Source organism: Raphanus sativus, chromosome 3, assembly GCF_000801105.2.
Source record: "Raphanus sativus cultivar WK10039 chromosome 3, ASM80110v3, whole genome shotgun sequence".
Classification (NCBI taxonomy): Eukaryota; Viridiplantae; Streptophyta; class Magnoliopsida; order Brassicales; family Brassicaceae; genus Raphanus; species Raphanus sativus.
The window spans coordinates 13,061,098-13,088,625 of record NC_079513.1 but is presented as its reverse complement, the minus strand read 5'-3'; the positions used below and the strand labels follow the sequence as shown (position 1 = coordinate 13,088,625).

Genomic DNA, 27,528 nt, shown 5'->3' with positions numbered 1-27,528 from the left:
ATTTCGGAGACCTATCGTATATACATTATCATTTATAGTTTCACATAGTACACATACACATTAACTGGTTCTTCGAGTCTATGTGCAATAATTTTTTTCGTCAACAGATCCTGTTGATAATTTATACTCTCTGCAATTATTTTTCTTCTAGGATGGTCTCCCACAGGTATCAGCGAATACAGAAAATTCAAAGTTATCGGCTATTCATCACCACTTGCAAAGTACCTGTTTTTAAGCGAATAAAGAAATTAGTGCTTAATCAAAGATGTATTATAGTCTCTTAATTAAGACAAAAATTTATTGTACTTTTTGTATTACAAAAAGTTATAGTTCATCTACATCCTTTTTTTTATAAAAGGGCTTTCTATTAAAATTCAAAAGTTTGATACAAATGATTCACACATGTGACCAAAGAAATTTAGATTTCAAAGTAGTGAGAAAATAAGACAATAGTAATTGAGAGATGTATATAACATGGCAGAATAGTTGAAGAAGGTTGACGAAGGCAATGATGGTGGTTCTAGTGTTTAGGACCACGACCTCGTCCCCGTTTACCTTTTCCTCTGTCTATTTAAACTCTGTACCTTTAAGAGATGGTTTAATGAGTCTACCTCCTCGAGTTCATCTACATCATCTTCTGTATATTTATTGTGTCATGTATTTGAACACAAGCATAAACTTGTAAGTAAAAACAATTTATGAATTACTTTTAGATGATTGGCAGTATATATACTTGGTATAATGTTTTAAAAATGTACTACAGTTAAATAGATAACTCATAATCTAATTTATTTTGTCAGCACTCTAAAATTAATTTTGATTTATAGTTTTTTGTTTATTTTTAAAATTTCAGCCCAAAACGTCATTAAAAAACATAGAAATATCATGTGGTGAGCTGAATTATTATTAAATTTAGTAAATAACATATATGATTTTTTTTGCTAAAAATAACATATATGACTTATAAATCAAAATTATTATATAGTTAATTATCTTGACATCTTATACTACATTATAGTAGCAAAATAATCACACAAATTTATAGATTGCATGACAAATCATTGAAATGCGGGATATACTAATAATTTATAACTAGGTTAAGATTCATGTTTTGCGCGGAATGAGACGATTATTAAATAATAAATTTTATATATTTGGAGAAATATAACTTTTAAAATCTTGAATATTATCTTTTATATCTTTCACATCCGCTATTGAAACTTCTACATATAAACTTTTACTCAATTTAGAATTGTACATTTGTAACTTGGTTTTGCATTTCTAGAACGATGTAGAGCTGTATATATAATGGAACCATATACTTTTAGTAATTGGTGTAAAAAACACCCGTAAAGATGGCTTGTATCATCATAAAATGTTTTCGATTATATAATTTGTTAATTTTGAGTAAGTTACTCTGTTGTCAGAAACATCAAGAAGATTAATTCTCTCTATTTATATACGCGTGATTCCAAATTTAGACATATACGTGTATTACACATTTACACATAAGAGCATCTCCAATCCTACTTCATTTTTAACTCTAAATTCCATTTTTGAATAAAATCTTCTCCAACTCTACTTTGTATTAAACTCCTAAATGAAATAATATTAAGGATTACTCTATTTATAGAGTAATCTTATCTATTACTCTATTTATGGAGTAATCTTATCTATTACTCATTTTAGAGTTGAATTTTTTATTTATGAAATTTTATTTTTAATCTTAAGTTTTTATTTCATACTTAATAATATTAAAAATGATATACTAACATGAAAAACAGAAACAAACCAACAAAAGTTTGTACAGCTAAACCAGTAACAGCATATGCTAGAGTTTAACTATACTTGATAGACAAGTTTGTACATAATTAGCATTTTAGGAAAATGATCGAATAATTAATTTGAAAGGTATAAAGATTCTATATGTATTAATAGAAAATATTTTTTTTCTGTTATCGTGTCCAAGTCAATTAAATTATTTTCTGGCCCATAAATAACCAAATTTTATGTTCTTGGACAAACTATTGAAAAGCTTCGGCCTGTTGAATTCGGATTTTTGTCTGTTTCGGTTCGTTTATTTGGCACTAGGGTCGCACCGCCCTACGGGCGGGATGTTGATTCAAAAATAATTGAAATTGTTAGAATAAATATTTAATATAAATTTAAATTATTTTAAAATATAAATATTAGTTTAATTATGTATTTGTTTTTGATAAACTCTGCTATCATGATAATTAAATATATATTATTTATTCGGGGTGGCTCTACATTGAAATTTAGAAACCGCTAAATTTCCATTGAAATTTATTATTAACGTTTAAATATTTATAACATAATACAAATGATTACAAAGACATACGAATACGAATAATATATATCATTTATAGTAAAGCATATACCATATAAAACTAATTAATTATTTAGATTTTGAATTTAATAGGTGCATTTTATTTTTAAGAACAATTATAGTTTACTGAAAGATAACACTGTTTGAATTTTTATTAATATATAGTGTTTTCGAACAGAAAATGTGAACTATTATTTTTACTTAACAATATTATGGATGTACAATTCAGTTGCTTTGTTATTTTTTTACTATGTCTATTATGTGTTTGGATCTGTAATTATGTTAGAATAATTTATGGTGTATATATGGATTTTGTTTATTGTCATTTTCCCACGATGCCAATGCATAGTAAACGTAGACGTAATCATAATGCTACTACATTTATGCTAATTGTGATAATTGTTAATAACTACGTTTTTAACGTCCACTATAACATGGATTGTTTGATTGTCTATGGTTATTGAGGGACTTCGTAACATAGATTTTGTGGCCCAATCGTTTACATCATTCGAGATTTGGTAAAACGTTTTGTACCTTAGTTTATACCTTACAGGAGCTTCAGTGATTTTGGTGCTTTCGATCCATCACTAAGCTTGACTATTCAATTTATATATCGTCACTTTGTTTTGGCAAGATTACTTACTATCTACTAAAGAATGGCTAATTTTTTATCTCTTATCTCAGGAACTTATGCTTCTCATGCATTCAATCTGTTACGATACCATGAATCTTTGAAGCTTAAAAGTACCAGTTTCAAATCAAACAAACTGCTGTAATATTAGCAGGCTTTAAATTTTTTGACAGAACAAAGAAAACCTCAATAAGAGATAAGAACCTCTAAGAGAATGGCTAATTTTTTTATCTTTTATCTTAGGAACGTACACATCGACCATGCTTCCCATGCGTTCAATCTGTTATGATACCATGAATCTTTGAAGCTTAAAAGTAACAGTTTCAAATCAAACAAACTGCTGTAATATTAGCAAGCCTTAAATTTTCTGACAGAACAAAGAAAGCCTCAATAAGAGATAAGAACCTCTGAGTTCCCAGGAAAAGAGGGGACGGAGGAGAGACCCATATGGCATGATCACCGAGGATTACAGTGGACAGAGTTGTAGCTTCAGTATGATCTAGTTGCAACGCAGGCTAGGTTCTTGCCAAAGAAGCTCTAATACCATGTTTATTGTCTGCATAATAATTTGTTCCTCATGTTATGTTCTTTTTGAATCCAATATTGCTATCATCAATTGCAGAAGTTAGTGATCTAAGAACATATAGAACATAGAACTGAAGCACCTGCCATGGAAACTGAACGTTGGGTCATCTTCTGTGTATTGCCCAGTGTTTTCAGCTCACCGAAAGATGAAACACCCAACCCACTTATTAAACGGGAGAGTTCTTTAGCGAGAAAGTTCCAATGAGCCACATCTCTGGCAGCCATCTATTTTAGTTCCTCTCCTGAGAAAAAGAAATTCTAGGGATATGAAATAACCTATGTTGTGTAGATTATTGCATGCATACATAACAATGAGAAGAGCCACGAAATTCAGGAAAGCAATAAACAAAAAAGAGGTGGCGTCTCTTACCCTTCATACCTTTATATCAGCAAAAATTTTGTTTCTTGCAACAGATAGCTCATCGGCTTCATCTACCATCTCAAATCATCTTTTCATGTTACACTTGAAGCTTCTTCACTAACCGGATTGTTTTCAGATTTATCAGATAGAATTGAAAAACCTCAATTCAAAATGCTGCTATACTTGCAGTTAACCCATTACCTGAAACATACAAAACACATATCTTGATGGTCGAAGCGCTGCAGCAGCTTTGCAGTGAAAAGCATAGAAATATGAAAGTTAAGACACATCCTTAACCTTAGATCGTAAAGCAACAATTGAAAGCACAACCTAACTTGAAGAAAAACTATTTAAACTATAAAAAAAATACTTGCTGAATGTATAAATCATCAATTTGAACCAAAAATTACATGATTAAAATCACAAAACAATGATAAGATATAGAGTATGCCTTTTGGAATGAAATAAATTATGTATAATCTAGAAGATGATAACCCGATTCCTAAGAGATGAACCTAAAATTCATGATGATCACCACTGATGAAACTCTACGAAAAAAAAAACAAATTCATCTGGCACCGGAAAGTCAAGAATGGATATTATACCTGATATAATCAGCAGAGAAACGGTCAAGGCCACTGCACCCAGCCCAGGTGTATCCACGAAATATGTTTCCTCCTCCAACAACAATTGGAACCTGTTGTAAAAGTATAAGAAGATTAAGACATCATACATGACCTTGTAATGCCCACCTCCGGATCGGAAAAGTAGATTTAGAAAATCGTCATTACAGTCAGTATGGCTAGGATCGTGTGAGATAGAGATTCTAAAAGCATGAGTCTCATCTGAGGGAAGAGGACGATATCTTTACAACAAATAAGCTTAGCAAAGAAACCGGAGGATCTCCATTCAATAGGACCTAGAGGGAGATAAGAACGACGCATTGAAGACCCCAAAGTGGGCGTCTGAATTGATGAGAATAAATACATAAAAAAAAGATAACGCACTCCGTTTCAGATTCGTGAAGATGGTGGAGAGTCACCGACGCCGTCAAACGTAGAAGACTGAAGAACATAGAGTGACTCACGGAATCAAATCAGGGTTACAGAGAGATAGAGAACAATCGATCGTCGTGGTTGCCGCCGAAATCGAACTCAGATGAACCAAGGAGTCAATTAGGGTTCGCGCTTTTGTTCGCAGGACCTTAACGTACAAAGCTAAGCCCATATCGGCCTGTAATGATAGAAGCCCGAGTCGAAGCACAACGTTTCATTAAAGCGGACAGGTGTCGCCTCCAGAATGCACTAATTTCTGACCTGGCATCTGACGTGTCGACATGAGAGAAAAAACCATCTTTTATAGTAATAGATTTTGGTTTTTAAAATTAGCTATAAACCATATCTAATTTGGTTTGGTTCGGTATACATACTATCAGTTTTTGATTTATTTGGTTTTACAAAATAAACCTATAACTATATATATCTTTTATAATAAATTTCAGTTTATATGATTAGAAATTAGATTTATTAATATATATATATCTTATTCTAACTTTAAATATAATATTTTATGTTTTATTTAATAAAAGAAATAAAATAATAATATAATAATTTTGTTAAATAACTATATTTTATCATAACTTTTATCATAAAAATAAAAAGTTATTAAAATACATTTTAGTTATGAATATCATATATAATAATTTATGTATATATTATTAGTTTTATTATAAAATTCATAGATAATTATACTTATATATTTTAATTAATCAGTTTCTTTAGTTTATTCGGTTGGAATGGTTAAAATACCAAACCATATTCATATATTGCAGTTTCTTAAAAATAATATACATTCAATTTATTCTGTACTACCAAATGCAACCACTTTTTCTATTTTGGTTTGGTTTTAATTCGTTCGATTTTACCGGATTAAACACCCTTAGTAATATGTTGGATTTACGGAGTGATTATAGTATGATTATATATGTATGTATTGATCTATCAAATATAATATATGTTTTCATATAAATATTATTTATCTTTTTCGTTATGCATCAACTTGCGCTTTAATACATCACCCTACGCAAGGCGCAGTTCTTATCCTAGTATATTATTTTAACAATACAGACCTTCATCAGGAGTAATCTCAAGGATCTTGCACAAGTTCACGTATTGGTTAACCAGATTCTTAGTATCGTTAGGATGTAAGTTATCGCATAGTCGACCGTCAACTCTCTTCGAGGATTCTCCAAATCCTAGGTACAAAGCTGGACGCACATTTGTGGTCCAGAACCACAATGCCAATTTGAAAGCCACTTCCGGGCTCTGAGCCACCCTATCCGGATCTTTCAAAAGAGGCAACCTAAGGAATATGCTGGCTGCACCATAGTACTCGTTCCATCTGATTGATTGAAGCGGACCACGACCATAGTATTGCTTTCCTGGTTCACAAGGGTACTTCTTGCTCGGAGAACAGTACTTCCCTCTCGCTTTATCTTCTTTGTAACAAAAGCCTTGAGTTAACACAATACATCTTATTAGTACGTCCTCGCATTACAAAATTGTTGATTTTAGAGCAAGTTAAAGTTTGGTACACAGTAAAAAATCACACACCTTTGGTACGATATATCTTTTAGGATTAAGAAAACTGTTTTTATAAGATAAAAATGTTCTCCATAAAGAGAAAAATGAATACCGTTATATAAATATGGAGTTTAAAAAATTGTATCAAGAAATAAACCTTAAACGGATATTTGTTTCAATCGTAATTTCTCTCATATGTGTTTTTGCTTTCTTGTTTAATTGGTTTATGTTCACAACAAAAATGTGTTTTTGGTCAAGATTCTTTAAACACAGCCACAGTTTGTAAATTTTACGGTGGCCATGGATAAAGTAGATGTCATGAAAACAGTTTTTTTTTTGGTAAACAAAAAAAGGATTCAAATATCATGAAAGCAGCAGTTGTGTCCTTAGCTAGTATAGTGGCTTACCTTCAGATCCGTGAGCGAAATGAGTCAATATGGCTGCGACCTCGCGCTTAGCCACCGTTCGTTTATAGGCTTGGAACGATTTAACCGCCGAGATAAAAGCGTGGTGAGTGTAGAACCCTTTTGCCGGGCAGTTGTTTCCTACTTTGCTCATGATGCGTTTGAACAACGATGGTGTGACAATGCTCTCTATTGGACCGCGTGGACCGGCACTGACGTTGTAGTTGAATCCATATGATTTGTTTGTGAGATTGCAAGGGCCACTAAAGCACCAAAAGCCACACTGGTCATCTTTGATTCCACAGGAACCCCACGAGCTGCAACACTCCTTGAGGCCTGGACACCCGGTGTTTTGGCAATTCTGAGAGAACACGGTTTTAGCCATGACGGATAACGTGAGGAGTAAAAGAATGAGAGCGTTTTCAACAGTTGCTTTTGGGTTCCACATTTTTTTCTTCTTTTGGTGTTGGCCTTATGATGGAGTTAGTTGGAATGTGAAGAAAACAGACTGGTTTGTGAATCTATTTGTAGTGCAAAATTGGTCGGGTACGTGTGAAATTCATTAATTTTTTCTTTACCATTAATATATGACTTATTCTTGGATTCACCCCTAGGGTGAACCTTTAGGTTCACCAACCAATAATCTTTAAGTATTTGATATTTGATATCTTTTAAAAAAGGAAACATAATTGAATTTTCAAATTAGATTAAAATAAAAATATTAAATACATAAAAAATAGTAATAGTTACAAAAAATAAATAAATTAATATTATTAAGCCTTCACTGAAATACTAAATCATATACCCTAAATCCTAAAACATATACCCTAAATCTTAAACCCGGAAATTTTAGGTAAATCCTAAGCCTTTTGATAAATCTTAAACCCTAAATAATAAATATTAAAACCTAAATCAGAAAAACTGTAAATCCTAAATTCTAATCACTAAACCCTAAATATTTGGGTAAACCCCGAACCCTTGGATAATTCATGAACCTGTAGGTTCACCGACCAATATATAATGTTTGAGTTTATGATTTATCCAAGGGTTCGGGGTTTACCCAAGAGTTTAGGGTTTAGTGATTAGGATTTAGGATTTAGTGTTTTATGATTTAGTTTTTAATATATGTGATTTAGGGTTTAGGATTTATAAAAAGGTTTAGGTTTATCTAAAATTTTTGGGTTCAGGATTTACTTAAGATTTTAGGGTGTAGGATTTAGGGTATAGGGTTTAATATTTTACTAAAAACTTAATAATATTAATTAATTTATTTTTTTGTAACTATTATCATTTTTTATGTATTTATATTTTCTATTTTTAAAATACAATATAGTTTGGAAATTAAATTTTGTTTTCTTTTTTAAAAGATGTCAAATATCAAATACTCAAACACTATTGGTTGGTGAACCTTGAGGTTCACTCTAGGAGGTGAACCTAAAAATAACTCTTAATATAGCCCTTTTGTTTAAGGTTATTTAACTTATTTAAAAATTCCTCTTTTATAAGTAATACTATAACAGTACCTTTATACCAACAAAAAAAACTTTCGCCAGTAGTGGATATCAATAATGCTCACTAGCTAGATGTAGTACCTGACAATATAATTATGAAGAACTGGATGTTGCCATCATCTATAAAGATTAATTAAATCAAACATCAGTAAAAACATAAACTACATCTCGGCATCTGGATTACAATCTAGCACGAAAGTTTAGTGTTATTGATTCAGTTTGATTATTTAAGCAATATATAGTTTTCACCCTAATTTAGGCTGCTATTTTTAGTAACCGTATCCCTCAACCCTTTTTGGGGTAAAATTTGGACAAAATATTAAAGTCTCTCTCTCAACCACATTCTATGCTTGAATTATGATTACTATATATATTGGATATGGGTTGGTGACTTGGTGGATGACTGGGATAGCATAAATAAAGGTATTTGAATCACCTTATTTGTACACATTTTCTTGCTTTTCATCCTTGCATGTTCTCCCCATGTTGCATGCTTCTTCTTTTTCTATTATTATTCAGTTATTAGCATTATAATACCAAGTTTTTTTTAATTGGCTTTTTATAATGCCAAGTTTGATGAATCCATGTGGTAACTCACAGGTGGAAAGCTCTCTCAATCCTCTCCTCTCACATCTCAAGCGGTCTATGAGCCATGGCCTCTGAAAACCCAAGTTCAGAAATCAATGGAACTAGGTTACCTCCGGAGAAGATGTCGGTCGATTTGTTGAACTCCGACAAGTGTCTGGCAGCTCCTTCGGTGGAAACGTCCGACTTTCCTCAAATGGATTGTGCTCAAACATCTACGGAGGTTGGTCGATTGATCTCAGAATCCGCTTCTCCAGAGCTTGCGGGTTCTACTTCCTCTACACCTCAATTGCAGGGTGCTTGGACCAAGCCACTGGTCATAGCTGGAGCTGTAGGGTCTTTTATAATGGATCTTCATAATACTACTGTGGAAAACTCTGAATGGCCAGCTCTCTCAACCAAGGATTCAGGTAGGAAGAAGGATCAGGCTGTAGGTGTCAGGTCAAAGGTTTTGAAGCAAAGTAGCCGAGTTGATGACCCCTTGACTCAAAGAATTAAGCTCCCTACTGATAAGATTTGGTTCCCGTGGGCTGCTCGAATGAATCCCCAAACAAGGAATCTCCATCGAGTAACAGTGCCAGAATATATGGAGGATGGCACTCCTAAGGTAACGATTCCGGATCACGTCCTACTTCATGGTTTGCAAAATCATAAGGAATATGTGATAGGACAGTTTTACCGCTGTTTGGTGCCACCTGGTGGTTTGGTTTATGCTGTTCTAAATAGGCTTTGGGGTAGAAAATGTGAGATTTTCGTCAAGAAGCTAGGTGAATTCTCTTATATCTTCCACATCCCAGATGAGGCTACTAGAAGGTTTGTACTCCAGCGGAGTTTATGGCATGTGGATGATTGTATCATGTTTGTTTCTCCATGGACTTCTTCAGAATCTTTAACCCTCCCTGAAATTACTTCAGTTCCGCTTTGGGTCACGCTTAAAAACATCCCCAGCACTCTATACTCTATCTTAGTATTCGAATGGATTGCTTCAGGAGTAGGAGAACCAATGTTATCTTATAAACCATGGCTAGATCCAACTATGCTAGGAGAAGCTAAGATTATGGTGGAAGTTGAGTTAGATAAACCCTTTCCTAAGAAAGTTGCTGCTTGGGATAAGCAAGGGAACTTTTCTTTGATCGATGTGGAATACTCTTGGCTTCCTACATCCTGTGAGAAATGCGGTCAGCTTGGTCACAAATCAAAGAGATGTTTGTCTATTTCTGGTCATAAGGCAGCTACTCCAGCAGCTGAAGGAAATGATTCATTAGTTGCTCATGTCTTTGAATCATCTGTTAATGCTTCACCCGATATTCAGAAGGTTTTAGAGGTCTCTACAAGAATGTCGCAGGAAGCAGATGTTGCTAACAGAGTTGCAACACCTTCAGATTTCCCAACCCCATCTCAAGCTAAAGAAACTATGTCAATGCCAATGGTACAAGCATCTAACTCTCAGCAATATATTTTGCACGCCCCTGTCTCAGATAAGTCAGCTATGCAAAAAACAGATACATCTTGCACTTGTGATGAGGTGATCGACAAGGTTAATTCTACTGATGTGAATGATCTAGTATCTTTAGCTACTATTTCAGTGCTGGAGAACATGTACGAGTCACTATCAGTTATTTGTATCAATGAAAAGATTGAGTCTCCACCTATGGAGTCTGCCCCAACAAAGCAACAGACAGAAACTTCAGTCACTCAAACCTCAACCGGGGTTTGCAAGGAAAGTAGCAGAATACAGGAGGTTGATTTGGGCTCAAATCAGTTTGCCTCTTTAACCTCTTTAGAAGGAGAAGAAGAATTCCAATTGGATTTGGACGAAAGTTCTGATCCAATAGACCTTTTGACACCTTCAGGAAAAAGACTCCTTCGAGAAAGACCTGTTAAACCCTCTGTAAAAGGTATGGAATGGCAATCCCAATCCATGTCTCGCGGACGAGGAAATAGGGGACGTGGTAATCGTGGAAGACTCAGGTAGAAGCGACACTGCATCTCTCTCTAAAGTCAACCAAAGTAATGCTTTGGTAGTTTCTTGTTCATTTATGATCTTTGCACTAGGGCTGGGCGTTCGGGTACCTATTCGGGTTTCGGTTCAGTCCATTCGGGTTTCGGGTTTTCGGGGTCAAAGATTTCAGCCCCATTCGGATATTTCTAAATTTCGGTTCGGGTTCGGTTCGGATCTTTGCGGGTTCGGTTCGGGTTCGGATAACCCATTTAAAATGTTTTTAAATTTTCAAAATTCATTATATATTTTAAATTTTCAAAATCTATAAGAAAGATAATATATTACATATAAATTTTCATAACATATATGTCAAAATACCTTAATTTAACATATAAATTGGTTTTCTTTGAATATTTGGATAAAGAATCAATAGATATTTAACTATTTTGGTGTTTTAAGTATACTTTAGCTATTTTAAATATTTATTTTTGACTATTTGCATATATTTTACGAGTATTTTGGAAAACTTAAAGGTATCTTATATATTTTTAATATTTTTAATACATTATATATAAAAATAATGTATATATTTAAGTATATAAATTTATTTCGGATACATTCGGGTACCCAAAATATTTCGGTTCGGATCGGGTTCGGTTTCAGTTCTTTAAATACCGAAATTTTGAACCCGTTCGGATATTTAATCAATTTCGGTTCGGGTTCGGTGCTACTTTTTCGGATCGGATTCGGTTCGGTTTTTCGGGTTCGAATTTTTTGCCCAGCCCTACTTTGCACTTTAAAATCTACTCTTAAAACTGTATGACTTCGGTTATAGCCAAGTATGTAATCGTATTTGAAATAAAAGTATGTTAAAAAAAAAAAAAAACTTAGCGAGAACATAAACAAAACTACCACTAAACTATAAATCGTCCCTTCGGATACAATTTTATAGTTGTTTAATATTTCGTTTTAGTCATTATTTTATAATATTATTTTGATTTTGGTTTACACTCTGCATAACAACTTTTTACAAATTGGAAAAGCTTTACTATGTGTCTTAGCTGAACTAATTTCTTGTATTCTAAATGAAAAAAAAACTTATTTAATAAAGGATCATATAATTATTTATGAACTTCATCGAATTATTACAAGTAGTATATGTATTATTGTTTTGCTATTTTGCAACTATATATACTAGGATAAGGACCCCCGCAGTTTGCGGAGAAAGACATTAAATTTAAAATAAAAATTATATACAAAATATTTGAAATGAAAATGATGAAACATAAAAAGGTTTTGTTTGTAGTTATTCTTTGTAATTACAGCTAAATCTAATATATACTAACGGATATATAATCGCCAAATAAAATGAAATTAAATGTTCTATTGCGATGTTTGAAAAGAACCACTAATTTATTATAAATTTGGTCACCAAAATTAAACTACCAATTCGTTTCAAGTCTAAAATTTTAGTGAATTGTAATTTTGTAATGAACTAATATCATAAACAAAAACTACACAATTGATCTGGATTCTGGTGTATCCCAAAATAATTTCAAAATAAGACTAAACGTATAAATGCAATTTTAAAATAACTAATAGTTTTACCATCAACTGCAAAAATATTCTATTATAATATTTAAGGCATTTTACAGTAATACTTAAGGTTAAAATTTTACATAACACACCAAAATAAGGATGAATATATTAATTTAGTGAGCCTAAGTTTCAAAAAAAAAACATATTAATTTAGAGAGCAGTCAATATTGTTATAATATATAAACATTGATAATAACTGAATTGTGCATGAGTGCAGTTTTTTTTTTTAAACTAACATTTTCAGATTTTAAGTTACAATAAATCTCTTTAAGAATGAGACATCAAAAAGTTTTTATTAAAAATAAAGCTAATATACGATGAACAAAAATCAATTTTCATTTTATGTATTTCACCAAATATATTTATAACCATTTCGAATGCTGAATCTCTTTCTCTTTCTTTTTTCTTTCTTTTTTATTTGTTTCAATATTTTTTGTGTTGGATTTTTGCCAATTTGCACAACTCTTTAGTTGAAATTTTAAAGTCTGCAGTGTTTAATCAAGTTGCAATGATTCAATTAAATTCTAACTATATACTCTCAAAATAGGATGATAAATTTCCATTTTGCCAAGTATTTGTTTTTTGTTTAAAACATATTTGTTGAAAGTAGAATGTCAATCATATCTTATACATCTATTAATATTTATTTATATGTAACCGTCTAGCAGATATGATTTTCTGAAACACACAATAGCAACAATCGGTTAAAATTAGATTAATACTTTCTCAATTTTTTTTTGTAACATTTTCAAATAACTGGACATTATAATATTTAAATGAGAATCTCTCGTACAAATTGAAAAAATAGAGTTGAAAGATAAAATAATTATAATATTTTTTTGTAAGACTATGTTACAATGCTAATGCATAATTGGAGTATATATAATCTTTATAATGGTAATGAAAGAAATTATATTGATAATTTTATCGTTAAAGTCGTTTATAAGGATTATATGATTAAGAAAGATCTTATGATAAAAAAGATCGTGTTGAAGTTATCTATCTATTTTCTTACTTTTATAAAAGTAGTAATGGCAAAACTGAATTAAAGGTTTAATAGCAACTAGATTTTGACCCGCGCTTCGAAAGCGCGGATATTATTTTTCACTTTTATAAAATATATTATTTGTTTGTAATTATTGAATTTATTCATTTTAATATTTTTTTAATAAACTCGACACATAAAGTGTCTCTGATAAACTATGTATTTCTCTAGTTTTGTTTTATTCGCTCTTCAATCAACATATTTATTTGGCTTATTGTTAAAATAAATGATTATAGACTTTGATATCTACACCTCCGCGGATGTATATTTTTAAAAATATGATGATATTTGTTTTTCATGTAATTATTAGGGTTTGGCAAAATGAATCTGAGGAACAGAACTGATACCAATCCGTAAATATAGTACCAAACATGAACATAAATTGATTAAATATTCGAATTATTCAAAATTTTGTTAGTTAGAGAACCGAATCGGATCCGAACCGAAATATTTGTGTACCTGAATTTATCTAAAAATAGATTTATATACTTATATATTAATTATTTTTATATTTAACGTATATAAAACATCAAGAATGATAATTTTAAATTGGTTTAAAATACTTGAAAATATATATAGATAATCAAAAACAAATATCTGAAATAGTTAAAGTATACTCAAATCACCAAAAATACTTAAAATAATTATTGATTCCGTATCCAAAATTTTAAATCAACCCAATTGATATGTTAAGCTTAGGTATTCTGACATATGTGATTTAAATTTATAGGTAATATATTACTTTATTTATAGATTTTGAGAAATTTAAAATATATAGTGATTTAAAACTTTAAAAATAATTTAAATAGGTTATCCAAACCCAAACTAAACTCGCAAAGATCTGAATCAAACTCAAACAAAAATTTAGAAACATCCTAATAGGACTGAAATCTTTGACCTCGAAAACCCGAAACGCAAACCAATCAGAACCAAACCCGTATGGATGTCTGAAAACCCATCCTTAGTCATTATTATATATCATATAATTTCATCATATAATTAATCGTATTTTGTATGTACCATCATATAAGTAATCATATAATTAATAGTATTTAATATGTATCATCATATAAATAATTACATATATTATATTTTAAAAAATTTAATATGAAATATAAAAACCATAATTTGAGTTGGTATTTCAAATTGGATTTTGTATTGTATTTTTCTTATATATTGACAACATTCTTTTATAATAGACTTAATGACTTAAGCCCATTAATTTTCTGTTTAATACTACTATCTTTGTTTCCAAACAAAATTATTATTTTTAAAGACTACAATCCATGTTTCCAAACACACCAATTTTTTAAAAAATTCTTATCCAAGTATCCAAACACACCGAAATTGTACTTCAGCTTTAATAAGATAGATAGATGCATATCTAATTTTGATTGACTACAACTATACTTTTCTATACCGATTCATAAGATATTGACTTTTTATTTTTCATTATTTTTAGTGAAAACAATCTGACGCCTATATACCTTTTTAACATAATTCAAAAAATTTAAGAAATGTAATTTTCTACGAAAGCATTACAATCTTCAACGTTCATTAGTGTTTTTTATTGCTTGTTTTTATTGACACCAATTTTCTTGGATTGTTACAAATTTTTTAGATAGTAAAGTAAGAAATTAAAAGTTACAGAAAACGAATAACATGAGAGGAGAGATAGTTCGTCACCAAAAAATGCATTTCAATCGAAATTTATTTTGAAACGAAATTATTTCTCTACAATGACAATTAAATCGAAACAGAGGAATATATTTTTTTAACATGACAAATTTAAAAGTTAAAGATTAAATATATTTTGTGCTACTAAACAAAAAAATAAATTGTTAACATATGTATTTTTAAGGTCAAAGCAAGAAATGTATAAACCAAGAAATACTCATTAAATTTTGAATTTGAGATAATCTAAATTTCGTTTGTATACTGATTTCCATTTCACGGCCAGCGACGACACCTTTGAAAAGACACAAGTGTCAAAAGTTGCTACTTTTGATGAATAAGTGGTTATTAACAAAAAATTAGATGCAACTAACTTAAAACAAAGAAAAGAAACCGACTGTATGATGTGTTTTTTTTTTGTGTGTTTTGACTTTTGTTTCTACATATTCCGTTAAGAATTGAACATATATAAATTTTAGTTTTCTATATCATTTTTGTGTGTCTCTAACCAACAATTAAATATGTTTTCGTGGGATGATATACATAAAATTTCTTATAAATGTTTTATATTCTCTCGGAAATTCTAAGCATGTCTCCAAAACAGGCAGTTAAAATCCGGCCTGGTTGAAAACAATGTAAATTCATAAACTGACCAATTATGATGCAATGGAGGTTTTCTTTGTTTAAAAAGTGACACCTATGCCGACTTAAACATTCCAATGGAAAACCATGGCTGCCGAAAAGAAACATCACCAGAATAACATACTCCAACTGAGAGACACTGCGTTTGATCAACCCATGATTGTCATAAGAAAAACCTAAATGATGCCATCACTGACGTGCTTTCCTTTATAGATTTACTGAATGACAGACAAACCCTTTTTCTACATTTTATTTAGACAACATCAATCTAGACTCTACAGGAACAAACATAGTAATAATATGTGTTGTAACTATAAGAAAAATGAATGATAGAAACCGTAAGTTTGTCCAAAGAAAAGAAAGTTGATAGTGGTTTTTGAAAGAAATGCAGGGTTATGATGAAAAGTAACAGTGAGAAATCATTGTAAACACATTTTAGATTGGGGGTGGAGAGCCATATTCTTCAGATTAGAAATAGATAGGAAAACAAATAAATTAATACTAAGATTAAGAATCTGGGTGGAGAGGTATGGAAGAAGATGAAAGAATGAGATGTTAAACATAAAACATATATATATATATATATATATATATATATATATTAAATTGGTAAGAGATTTTTTATCGAAGGGTTGTGTTGTTTGAGAAGGAGACTATTCAGAAAAGATGTGATTCGTAAACTATGCCAAGCACAACAGTTTTTTTTTATGACATAATCTATTTAGAGTGAGAGAATTTTATAGGGAAATTAGACTCTACACCCTTCAAACAAATTATAATTCAACCACTAACTAAAAGCCCTAATTTATCGATATATACTGTGCACATTATAGATTATTGCCATATTGTCCCTCTCAACTGACCGGGAAACCGTCTGATGTTTTATTTAAAAAAGAAGAAAAGGCGACTGTTCATTTTACTTCGTGGTCGTTTGATTTTCACCCAATTAAATACATTATTTTATCTTACTTCTTTCTTGGATACGGTGAATAGTTTCGTCTTCTTCACACAACTTCATCATCTCCGTCTACCGTTATCAAAACTCGTCGGATCCCATTCTCTGTTCTTCACCAAAAATTTCTTCCATCGCTTCTCGCAGTTCCGTACAGTGGTGTCAAACCCAGATTTAGTTAAAAGCGGATTTACACATTACAACGGGCTACTCGTCGCCGTTATCAAGTAAGCTCGCATCTACTTCTTTATACGACTGAAATTTGTTGGGGTTTACAACCTATATGACAGTCAATTTTATTGTACGGTACTTGATTGTTTTCATTTTTGACTTAGCGGTTTCATGGTTTTAACCGACCACGTATACTCATCTACTTAGGATCTTAGGTTTCGATTTACCTTCTCCCCTGCACAGGTTATCAAATAAATTTTGTTTAAAAATTCGAATTTTTACCTTTGTCATTTCGCTAGTTGAAATAAATCGATATACTATATCATGTCGTATCCATATGTTACTATTCTATTTCGGTTATACAACATAAAGCAACATGTTTTTGCACAGTATATATATTTCAGTTTGTTTAGTTACTCTACTAAGGAAACTAGGTTCCTAATTTCCGTTCTTCTTTCCCATGATATCAATAAAATTTGTGTAGACATTATTGGAAATGACATTTCGTGTATTCTGCCACAAATTGTATACTATACCATTTCAAATTCATTTGTCACTATTCCATTTCACTTATAGATCGACCTGGATATGTTTTTGCTATTCGAAAATGTACTTAATTTGACTAAGTAACCCTTAAAGTTGTAGACCCAACTACACTATGAATTTTCAGGAGATGCTTATAGTGATTAATATGTTCCAAGCAAATTTCTATTCCATTTATTACAATGTACATACCATTCTTTACATGTTGCTTTGACTCGAGATTGACCGCCGTCTTTTCTTTTGCAGATCACCATGGACGAATTAGACCTCCCTAGTAGACTATTCGAGTCCGGATACGAGATTGTTTAGTTAAAGAAGGAAAATATGGCTAACCACCTGTTTTATTATGACCATACTTCATTGTTATTTCCGTGTCTCTTAACTTCGAATTTGGATTATTTCGTTATGTCGTTTTATGACTTTGATCCTATATTTTATGACTCTTAAACAATGTGTACCCTTTTAACTAAATGTATTTTAATACACTGTTTCCATTGTCTTAATGACTATATAAGATGACATAGTATGGGAAGTCATTCTATTTAATGTGAAATGAAATAGTATGAAACATAAGACCGAGTTTGTTTAGTTAAAGAAGGAAAAGATAGGGAGATTTGCATTGTCATATCCGTATTAGGTTATAGTTATCAATATGAGAGTATATTTATTTAAATAGTGTAAAAATAACCTACACACCAGCAATATTGGAATTTAATCAACAATATTAATATACTATATTACATGGAATAGTATGAATGCTTATTCATGGTAATAATTACGTGGATGTGAGTGGCCAGAACCATATTATTGTAATACTATATTTGTATACTTAATCACGGTAATGATAGGGTGGATTTGGGTTGACATATCCATATTAGAGTATAGTGATCCAAATTAGGGTATAGATTTATACTGGCCAAATGTTTAACCTATTATCCCAGATTACTCCAAATTACTAAAAATGATTAATACTATACAAAATGAAATAGTATTAATTAATTGCATTACAATTTACACTCCTGTCAACATATGGTTTCTTCGCCTTTATAAACTTCTTCACACTGTTTTCAGGTGAATGTTTGTTTAAATAGTCAAGGTAATTATAAGCTGAATTTGGGTTTACATATCCATATTAGAGAATAGTTAACCATATAATCTCAGATTACTACGACTAACTCGATAACTATACTATACACTATGACAGAATATTATATAAGATGGTGATGAGCTTGTACACTTTTAAAAGCGTTTTTCGGTAATTATAGGCTGTATTTGGGTTGACATATCCATATTAGGGTATAGTTACCCATATTAGGGTATAGTTATCCATTTCCCCAGATTACGCCAACTAACTCGTTGACCATATTATACCACCTACCATAGAATACTATACACTATGACAGAATAGTATATAAGCTGGTGACGCGCTTGTATACTTCTACAAGCGTTTTCCGGTAATTATAGGCTGGATTTGGGTTGACATATCCATATTAGGGTATAGTTACCCATATTAAAGTATAGTTATCCATTTCCACAGATTACACCAACTAACACGATGACCATAGTATACCACATACCATAGAATAGTATGTTATAAGGTGAGGAGCATCCTCAATTATGAAATCTTTTCATTCTTCTAATTTTTCAGGGGGTTGTACTTTAGTATATCAGATGTTATAGTATTAAATATATGGAGAAGCTTGATCACTTCATATGCGGTCAAAACAGTAGACCGTATGCGGTTAGGAATGGATGTGACGTGGTTAATTTTCTTCCCTCAAATCTGTACAGTGCACGGTAAATACAAACCATATTTATTTGGATTTACGTGGACTTACCTTTTCTCTTTCACCGTCTACTTGTTTGTCGCAGGGTTATAACCGGAGGAAAGTAGGCACAATTGTTAGTTTTTTAATTCAGTCAAAATCAATGCTCTGCACCTAATTAACTTGTCAAACTTAGATATCTCGCAAATAAGCCCAATTTTATATCCATTGGATCTAAAGATTAAAAAAATATAACCGTTGGGTTACAAGTTTTTTTTTTATAAAAAAATGATGACATCACTTATCACCAAAAATTGGTTTGCTATTATATATAGATATGTTTAGTGCTAGCATATTTGTGACTAAAAACAATCGAGACCTTGATCAGGAGTGACCCCAAGCATCTTGCAGAACTCTATGTATTGTTTGACCTTGCTTATTGGACCGTCACGACGCCAGTTACTGCATTCTCGGCCATCGACCCTCTTTGTGATTTCTCCAAATCCTAAGTACAGAGCCGGACGCACATTCCTATTCCAAAACCACATGGCGAATTTGAAAGCCACTTCTGAGCTACGAGTCACCAAATCTGGATCCTTCTATGAAACTTGAGAAAGATTTGAACTTTACTGTATTACTTTCATATAAAACCAAGATGAGATTACAATGATAACAGATGAGCGTTTATATACACACGACTCACACTGCTTTAGATATTTCTATACAACCTTATCTACTTGACAACCTGTCTATGACTCCACCTTGACCAGTCTCGATAACATCTCAAATCTGTTCTTTACTGGAAGCTCCTCCTTTACGTGAGTGATACCGTTGCTCTGTTTTGTCGTCTTCTTGACTTCAAGCGAGGGAGATGACTTTGTGGTTTGATGGGCCTTAATGGTCAGGCCCATTGTCTTATTTCCCATATTCCCCCGCAAACTTGGCGTGGGGAGAACGGTAACGCCAAGTTTGTCTCTAAGAGCTTCAAACGGACGACGAGGCAGAGGTTTGTTGAATATGTCGGCTAGTTGATTCACTGCAGATATGTGCTGCGTTTCAATGTGCCCCAGTGCGACCTGCTCTCTGATATAATGCCAGTCATTCTCAAAGTGTTTTGACTGTTTATGGAGAGCCGGATTGGTACTGAGATAAACTGCCGACAAGTTATCACACTGCAGCAGAGTCGGGTTCGGTTGATGAACATCAAGATCACGAAGAAGGAACGACAACCAGGAGATCTCATGTGAAGCTGCAGTGAGAGCACGGTATTCTGCTTCTGTCGAGGAGCCTGAAACCGTGTCCTGCCGTTTTGCAGACCAGGAGATCAGATTAGGCCCAATCAGAGTACAAAAGCCAGTCGTAGATCGTATCGTTTCTCTACAGCCAGACCAGTCACTGTCGCAGAAGGCAGATAGAATCAAGTCAGAGTCCTTCCTGATATGCATCCCCATTGAGCTCGTTCCCTTCACATATCTCAAGATGCGTTTAAGCAGAGCAAAGTCCCCCACAGTTGGCTCATGCATTCTTTGACACACAAAGTTTACCGCAAATTGGATGTCAGGCCGTGTGATTGTGAGATATTGAAGTTTCCCAGCTATACTTCTAATGTACGTAGGCTTCAGGGAAGAGGTCATCTTGCGTAGTATCAATTGTAGAGGGCAGAGGAGTGGGCATGGGATTGCACGTAGCCATACTAGCTTGATGTAAGACGTCTTCAGCATATGCAGTCTGATGGAGAAACAGACCTTCGGATGTTCTCTCGATCTCAATCCCTAAGATATACTTAGGGAATCCCAAGTCTTTCATGAGAAATCTAGTGTTGAGAGTCAGCAGAAGGTTGTCCATTAATGCTTGATCATCAGCTGCCAAGAGAATGTCATCCACATAAAGCAGTAGAATCATACTTTTTCCATTCTTGTTGTAGATGAACAGAGATGGATCTGACTTGTTGCAGACGAACCCTTGTTGCAGTAGGAAGCCACTAAACGTGTCAAACCAAGCTCTTGGAGCTTGCTTGAGCCCATACAACGCCTTTGTGAGTTTGCAAACATAGTCAGGCTTCTCTTTGTCCACAAACCCTTGTGGTTGTGTCATGTAGACTGGTTCTTTGAGGTCTCCATGTAGAAACGCGTTTGAGACATCCAGTTGTTTGAGATTCCAGTTCTTGGCAACAGCGACATTCAGAACAATCCGGATGGTAGCAGTCCTTACTACTGGACTAAATGTTTCTAAATAGTCCAGTCCCTCTTCTTGATGATTGCCCTTTCCTACCAATCTGACCTTGAGTTTCTCAGTGTCCCCATTCGGCTTTAGCTTTGTTGTATACAACCATTGAGAGCCAATGACATTCATGTCAGGAGTTCGAGGCACCAGTGTCCACGTATGAAGCATATGAGCTCTACCGATCTCTTATAGTACTGCATTTCTCCAACCAGGATGAGCCATAGCTTCATAGATGGACTTCGGTTCTGATGTTGAGAACTTTGACGTGAGCAAGCCATACCTAGTGTTAGGTTTGTGAATGCCAGACTTGGATCTCGTCCTCATTCCATGAGTGTTATCATTGATCGCCACAACATGTACATGAGGAGCAGCTTGCTGTTCCAGGGGAGGAGATGGAGGAACCTCTGGAGCAACAGGAGGGGTTTGAACTGCTGGAGTTGGAATAGGAACCACCGGAAGGAGCTGTTGTCTCTGTAGCACTGGTTGAGGTGCCACAGGAAGATCATATTGCCATGCCGGCATCAGAGGAGTCTTGTATGCAGGTATCAGATTCTTGTATTGCTCTTTGAACAGATAGACAGTTTCGTCAAAGACCACATGACGACTGATGTAAACTCTTCCACTCGGAAGATGCAAGCATCTATACCCTTTGTACTGAGAGTGATACCCAATGAATACACACTGCAGGCTTCTAGGGTCAAACTTGTTTGCCGTATGAGCACGAAGACAAGGATAACATGCTGTTCCAAAGACTTTTAAAGCAGAGTAATCCGGTTTCTTCTTCTGCAACACTTCAAGAGGAGATTTAGCCTCCAAAGCTGAGCTTGGAAGTCTGTTACTGAGATAGGTTGCCGTGAAAAACGCTTCTACCCAGTACTTGAGAGGAACTTGACTACTGAACAGCATCGAGAGACCAAGTTCTACCAAGTGTCTGTGCTTTCTCTCTGCAGTTCCATTCTGCTGCGGCGTATGAGGACATGAGATGCGATGATGAATGCCACAGGCTGCAAAGTGTTGTTTCAACGCATTACTCATGAACTCTCCACCACCATCACTTTGAAAGACTTTGATTTTATTGTTTAACTGAGTCTCAACCATGTTTTGAAAGACTTTAAAGACCGCAAAGAAGTCAGATTTAGCTTGAAGTGGATAGAACCAAGTGTAACGAGAGAAGTCATCCACAAAATAGCATAATATTTGAATCCCTGGTTTGAAACAACTGGTGCAGGGCCCCATAAATCACAATGAATCCGATCAAGGGGTTGCAAAACACGAGAATCAGAAGAAAAAAATTGCAGTCTAGATGATTTTCCTATCTGACAAGGCTCACAAATAGGGTTGATTTTCCTCTTATTCACTGTTATCTCCTTGTTGATCTTGAGTTGCTGCAGAATCTGATAGTTAGCGTGACCAAGTCTTTGATGCCAGACCTCCTCATCTGCTGCACATTGCCGACTTGAGTATAACGCTACTACCTCTTGATTCTCCAGCACGTACAACCCATTACGACGAGGACCCTTTGACACTACTCTCTGAGTTTCCAAATCAATCACACACACTTTAGAAGCATCAAAATATACACCACACGGATAGTCATCACATAACTTTGATACTGAGAGAAGTGATTTCTGTATCTCAGGACACACTAAGACATCATTCAGACAGATTTTACCTGAAGGGTTAGAGAGTGTGACAGAGCCCATGTGAGTGATGGGTAGGTAGGTACCATCAGCCACCATCACCGTATCATTTCCATTGTATGCTTCAGCCGTTTGCAGGTTTGTCGCTGATGCAGTGACGTGTGCTGACGCACCGGAGTCCGTGAACCATTCCTTCCCATTAGGATCAGCTACTTGAAGCGAGGAGAAGGCTTGTTGATTGACCGCACCGTTGTAGGTGTTGTCAAACGGTTATAACACTTCACAGCTGTGTGGCCAACTCTTCCACATATCTGACAGATTGGTCTGTTAGTGTTGGCTGCAGCCTGTGATTGATGCTGAACAAACCCTCTGCCTCTGCTTGAGTAGCCTCCTCGTCCTCTCTGCTGGTTACTGCGACCACCACGACCTCTGTAGTTCGGATTTTACTGGGGGGGGGGGGGGTTCTGATTGTAGCCAGTCTGCTGCATCTGAAAGGCTTGATGTGTCGAGATTGCAGCAGACTCCTCGTACGACTTGAGCTTGCTATCGTAAGCTTGAACTTCAGAGATAACATCATTGAACGTTGGTGGAGGAAACTTGGAGAGTGTTTTGAATGACAGTAGTAACAGGATCGTACTCTCGGCTCAGACCATTGAGATAGCCAAAGATCTTCAAGGACTCATCGACAGGTTTGCCGATAGAGCTTAGAGAATCACAAATAGCTTTGAACTCTCTGCTGTACTCAGCCAAGGTACGACCTTTCTTCGAGATGAGCTGAAGGTTTCTGCGGAGAGAGAACTCACGGGACAATGAACTCTTGTTGAAGTTTTCAGCTAAGGACAACCAGATCTCTCTTAACGTTGAGAGATTGTGAACAGATCCAAGAACTTCCTCAGATAACGTGCCGAACAACCAGGAGCGGACCAGTTGATCCGAACAGAACCACGCTTCATACGTTGGATTTGGAACCTCCGTAACGACACCACCTTCCTCGACTTGTTGGGTTGGTGCAGGTGGGACCACTCCACCATTGACGAAGCCGATAAGCTTCCGACTGTAGAGCAGCGACTCAAACTGTGTCTTCCACAGCAAGTAGTTGCTGTCGTTGAGCTTCAACGTGACGGAACTGACGACATGGACTTTGCTTGGGAATGGATAGACTGGATCTGCCATTGCTACGCATGTTAGAGCTTACAATGGCTCTGATACCATATGAAACTTGAGAAAGATTTGAACTTTACTGTATTACTTTCATATAAAACCAAGATGAGATTACAATGATAACAGAGGAGCGTTTATATACACACGACTCACACTGCTCTAGATCTTTCTATACAACCTTATCTACTTGACAGCCTGTCTATGACTCCACCTTGACCAGTCTCGATAACATCTCAAATCTGTTCTTTACTGGAAGCTCCTCCTTTACGTGAGTGATACCGTTGCTCTGTTTTGTCGTCTTCTTGACTTCAAGCGAGGGAGATGACTTTGTGGTTTGATGGGCCTTAATGGTCAGGCCCATTGTCTTATTTCCCATACCTTCAATAGAGGTAGCCCTAGGTGTTTGCCAGCCGCACCATAATACTCGTTCCACGTAATTGATTGGAGCAAACCGCGACCATAGTAGTATTTCCCCGGTTCACAAGGTTATTTCTTGCTTTTTGAGCAGTATTTCTCGGGCGATATTTCTTCTTTGTAACAAAAGTCTTTACATAAAATACAATTACTTTTAAACTCCGGAAATATTTCTCCAAATTAACAAAAAAACAATTGTAGTGTAGATAGTGACATTTATTGTTTTAAACGCAAACGTGAATGTTTGCAAGTCATCATGATATACAAAAAAAAATTGAAATTAAAATTTTGTAAGAGCTTGGTTGCTATTTAGACAAATTTATTGCAGAGATCTGGCGTGAGTTTTCAACAAATAACTAAGCAAAAATAATAATACTACAATGTCGTAATGTATTTATAAACTTTAATGCTTCAGCCATTACGAAAAATTATTGGACTGAAGTTAAAAAAAATTACATCTTGCAATATTGTGTTATCATTATCATTTGATTATTTGTTGAGAATTTATCTAGATCCTTGCAATAATTTATGCAATAATCATGCTTTTAGTTTTACGAAGACAGTTGATATGCAAATGTAACCAGGAAAGCAGTTGATTCATTTTTATCAGAAAAAAAGAAACTTGTTTTAGTACAGATAGTGATATTTATTGTTTTAAACGCAAACTTAAATGTTTGCATGTCATCATAATTTGCACAAAAAAAAATTCCATAGTTTTTCTTTTTGTAACAAAATTTCCATAGGATTAGAACGCAAATGTAAATAGAAGAGCAAAATAAATACATGTTATTATAAACTTACCTTTAGATCCATATGAGAAATGAGCAAATATTGCGGAGATCTCGCGTTTTGCCACTTTTCCTTTGTAAGCTCCAAATGATTTGAAAGCGCTAATGAAAGCCTTATAAGTGTAGAATCCTTTTGCCGAGCAGTTGCTTTCGACTTTGCTCATGATGCTGTCGAACAACGCTGGTGTGATGACACTCTCTATTTTACCACGCGGACCTGCATCGACGTTATAGTCATATCCGTAAGATTTACCTTTGATATTGCAAGGTCCTCTGAAACAAAAGAATCCGCAGTAATCTTCTCCTGTGCCACAGAAACCCCATCTGCTGCAACATTGCTTTAGGCCAGGACAACTAGTATCCATGCAATTTTGTGAGAACGCAGTGTCGGCCAAAATTGCTAAAATGAAGAGAAAAAGAACAAGATCGAGTTTTAGAATTGCCATTTAGACCTTTTGAGAGTACCAAATAACTCTTTAGAAATGGAGATTTGTGTGAAGAAACGAGTAGCGTTCGTGGACGTATTTGTAGTAAAATATGGTGGACTTGTAATTCAGCTGGTTGACTATAATATTATACTATTATTTACTATAAATATAAAAATATAATCATTTTCTTTAAATACTCACTAGATGAGCTATATAATTTAAAAGAAAAAAAAATCAAAAGTCAGCTATTGATCCTAATCTTTTGAGACGTTGAAATTATAAGTAATACTAGATTTTGACCCGCACGGGATATTTTTATAAAATATGTTGTTTTCATTTTAATATTAGAGTTGGACAAAAAATCCAAATCCAAAAAATCGAACTGATCCAGATCTAAAAAGAAATACCAAATCCGAACAGAAATTGATTAAATATAAAATTTTGGTATTTAGAGAGCTGAAACCGAATCAGCGAATCTGATCCAAACCGAAGTATTTCAGATACCTGAATGTATTTAAAATAGATTTATATACTTATATATATTATTATTTTTAGATTTAATGTATATAAAAACATTCAGAATACATACAGTACTTATAAGTTGGTTTAAATAATTGAATATATATATAAATAGTCAAATGTAAATATCTAAAAAATTTAAAGTATACTCAAATCATCAAAAATACAAAATAATTATCTATTATCTATCCAAATATTTAAATCAAATCAATTTATATGTTAAGCTCATGTATTCTGATATATGTTATTCAAATTATATGTAATATATTATTTTGAGTATATAATGAATTTTAAAAATAATTTAAATGAGTTATCCGAACCCGAACAAACCCGTAAAGATCTGAATCGAATCCGAACTAAAATTTAAAAATATTCGAATGAGACTGAAATATTTGACCCCCGGAATACTGAAACCCAAACAGACCCAAACAAAACCCGAATAGGTACCCGAACGCCCACCTCTAATTCACAATCTATTTTTTTCCTTAAAACACAGCAAACATTTAATTAATAGTATTTTATATATACTATCATATAAATAATCACATATATTATTTTTAATTTAATGTGAAATAAAAAAATCATAATTTAAGTTGGTATATGAAATTTGACTTTGTATTGTATTTTTCTTATACATATTGAAAACATTTTTTAATAATGGTTATTGGACCGGTTGGGCCAGTCCGACCATTGATCCAACTATAGTTTCGAATCAATATCCGGTCCGATTTTCAAAACATTGATAAATATATTATGTTGAGTTAAATATATTATTATTGAAATATTATGATATTTTGGGACAAATTTAAAATCAGTTAAATAGGTGATCAACTTACAAATTTAATATCTTGTTTATTAGATAGATATGGGGAGATTGTAACTTTAAAACATTTAATAGTTGATATTATTTCTTTTATATACTTTAAATTGATAAGGCTTTTTAAAAATTATAAAGAATGATGATTAGTTAAAAGTGATTCACGTATAGCATTATTCAAAGTGCTTCCTTTTT

The 27,528-nt window shown here is 33.5% G+C and overlaps 2 protein-coding genes across 16 annotated transcripts; both read right to left on the bottom strand.

The window, feature by feature from the left end:
• On the bottom strand, positions 1-7,420 carry LOC108844064 (inactive endochitinase At2g43600). Of its 15 annotated transcripts, XR_008943150.1 has the most exons (9): positions 6,917-7,420; positions 6,056-6,439; positions 4,935-5,250; positions 4,719-4,846; positions 4,533-4,624; positions 3,946-4,128; positions 3,647-3,808; positions 3,387-3,537; positions 3,077-3,261 (listed from the first exon to the last, which is right to left on the bottom strand). XR_008943150.1 is itself a non-coding variant. In XM_018617266.2 (3 exons), exons 1-3 carry the CDS (start codon positions 7,359-7,361, stop codon positions 194-196), a joined length of 861 nt encoding a protein of 286 aa, XP_018472768.1. In that variant the 5' UTR covers positions 7,362-7,419; the 3' UTR covers positions 1-193. The 15 variants fall into 15 exon arrangements, 3 of the variants coding, with proteins under 3 accessions (XP_018472768.1, XP_056860506.1, XP_018472766.1); XR_008943148.1 differs by having other exon boundaries at positions 3,077-3,537; positions 3,937-4,128; XR_008943147.1 differs by having other exon boundaries at positions 3,077-3,537.
• Positions 7,421-19,705: 12,285 nt separating this feature from the next.
• On the bottom strand, positions 19,706-26,033 carry LOC108845221 (inactive endochitinase At2g43600-like). The gene is given in 3 exon segments (XM_057005793.1): positions 19,706-19,939; positions 24,746-24,912; positions 25,583-26,033. Coding segments are annotated over 3 exon segments (834 nt in total). The 5' UTR covers positions 26,016-26,033.
• Between the last annotated feature and the right edge of the window lie 1,495 nt (positions 26,034-27,528).

Excerpts from the sequence above, each read along its gene's own strand:
- LOC108844064 (XM_018617264.2), bottom strand. The coding sequence starts at position 7,361 with ATGTGGAACCCAAAAGCAACTGTTGAAAACGCTCTCATTCTTTTACTC. Across the intron at positions 6,440-6,916 it reads TTTCGCTCACGGATCTGAAG|GCTTTTGTTACAAAGAAGAT; the intron begins GTAAGCCACTAT and ends TGTTAACTCAAG. Across the intron at positions 5,251-6,055 it reads TGAGATTACTCCTGATGAAG|ATGCCAGGTCAGAAATTAGT; the intron begins GTCTGTATTGTT and ends TCGACACGTCAG.